At 50.0% G+C, this 1,851-nt stretch overlaps 1 protein-coding gene across 1 annotated transcript; it reads right to left on the bottom strand.

Moving 5' to 3' along the window:
• Positions 1–131: 131 nt before the first annotated feature.
• LOC104160622 (FACT complex subunit SPT16-like) lies at positions 132–1,848 on the bottom strand (the record flags this gene model as incomplete). Its single annotated transcript, XM_009698793.1, has 4 exons — positions 132–206; positions 240–311; positions 448–600; positions 1,699–1,848. Coding segments are annotated over 4 exons (450 nt in total), but the record flags the coding sequence as incomplete, so codon positions are not given.
• Positions 1,849–1,851: the final 3 nt, after the last annotated feature.

A 1,851-nucleotide genomic window follows, 5' to 3' on the forward strand; every position in this document is an offset into this window, starting at 1 on the left:
TCGGACTTTCTGGGGGTGATGAGATCGTTATGATGTCACCTGAGCTCAACACCCGGTTTGGGGTTTTGGGGGTTTTTTTAACTTTTTTGCACCCCCCCCCAAAAAAAAATTTAAAATTTGAGTTTTCTGACCTCATCGGCGTCAACGATCTCCATCACCCGTTCTTTGAAGAACTTGGTGAAGACCTCAGAAGTGATGGCGGCCGCCTTACTAAAGCCCGGAGAAGTGTGGGCGGCCGCCTTACGCATCAAGTTGAGTTCGCCATCTTCTTTGGCTGCCATCGTGTAAGCAACCACGGCGCTGATGTCAACCTAGGGAAAAAGAAAAAAAAAACACAAAAAACCACACAAAAAAAACCAAACCAAACAAAAAAAAGCACTATCAACAATGAGGTCATCGAGGTGGACCTAAAAGAGGTGGGGGAAGGTGGGTGGGACCTTCCAGGACCTTCTCAAAGCCCTCCTTGTTGAGGTAATCGTTCCAACTCTTCATGAAGTCACCGGGGAACTTGTCCTTGCTGAAGACGCCGATGCGTTTCCCGCCTTTGCTGCTCTTCAAAGCTTCGATCATTTTCTCAAAGTTCCCTTTGTTGCTCTCGTTCTGAGGGGGGGGGAAAGGTAAAAAAAAAGGCGGGAAAAATCAACCCCACCCCACAGCATGATGGGATGTTTTCTAGGTCATCAAGGAGGTTAAGCAGGTGGCCTGGCCGCCATCTTAGTTTGAGGGCCTCAGCTCTGGCCCCAACTGCCCCATTCTGGTTTGCACCTCCAACCGCGACTGCTTCATCTCCGCCTTCGTCATCATCCCTGTCCTCATTGTCATCCTCATCTCCGTCATCACTTTTACCTTCATTTCCATCCTCATCCTCACCTCTATCTCCATCGTCATCCTCACTTCTACCGCCATGTCTAGCCCCATCTTTAGGTCCATCCTCATTTTCATTTCCATCCTCACCTTCATCTCCATCCCCATTTTTATTTCCATCTTCGCCTTCATCACCTCCACCTTCATCACCTCCACCTTCATTTCCATGTCCACCCTCATCTTCACCCCCAACCTCGCCTTAATCTTCATCTCCATCCTCATCTTCATCTCCATCACCATCTTCATCTCTATTCCCAGCTCCACCCCCACCCTCATCTTCACGTTTCTCTCCATCCTCATCTTCACCTTCATTTCCATCCCCATCCTCATCTTCATCCCCATCTCCACCTCATCTTCATTTTCACATCTATCCCGATCTTCATCTCCATCCTCATCTTCACGTTTACCTCCACCCTCACCTTCACCTCCACTTCCGTCCTCATCTTCATGTCCATCCTCATCTTCATCTCTATCTCAACCCTCATTTTCATCTCCGTCTTCATCCCCATTTTCATCTCCACGCGATCTTCATCTCTATTCTCATTTCCGCCCTCTCCACCCTCATCTTCATCTCTATCTCCAGCCTCATCTTCACCTCCATCATCATCTTCATCTCCACCTTCCCCTTCATTTTCATCTCCATCACCTTCATCTCCATCTCTACTCTCATCTTCTCCATTCCCACCCTCATCTTCATCCCCATCTCCACCCCTATCCCCACCCTCTTCTTCACCTCCACCATCACCTCCACCTCCAACCTCACTTTCTCCATCCCCATCCTCATCTTCATCCCCATCCTCATCTTCAGCCCCACCCCTCCCGTTACCCACTCACCTTCTCCCGGACGAGGAGGGTGATGGCAGGGACCCCGTTGGCGCTTTCCCCCCCTTTCCCGTGGGCCACCTGCTTGAGGAATTCCACCTTCTTCTTGCTGGCCATGAAGAGGATCTTCTCTTCGCAGAACACCATGATGGTGTCCGTCAGCTC

The sequence above is a fragment of the Cariama cristata genome, unplaced genomic scaffold (genome assembly GCF_000690535.1).
Source record: "Cariama cristata isolate BGI_N322 unplaced genomic scaffold, ASM69053v1 scaffold31994, whole genome shotgun sequence".
Taxonomy (NCBI): domain Eukaryota; kingdom Metazoa; phylum Chordata; class Aves; order Cariamiformes; family Cariamidae; genus Cariama; species Cariama cristata.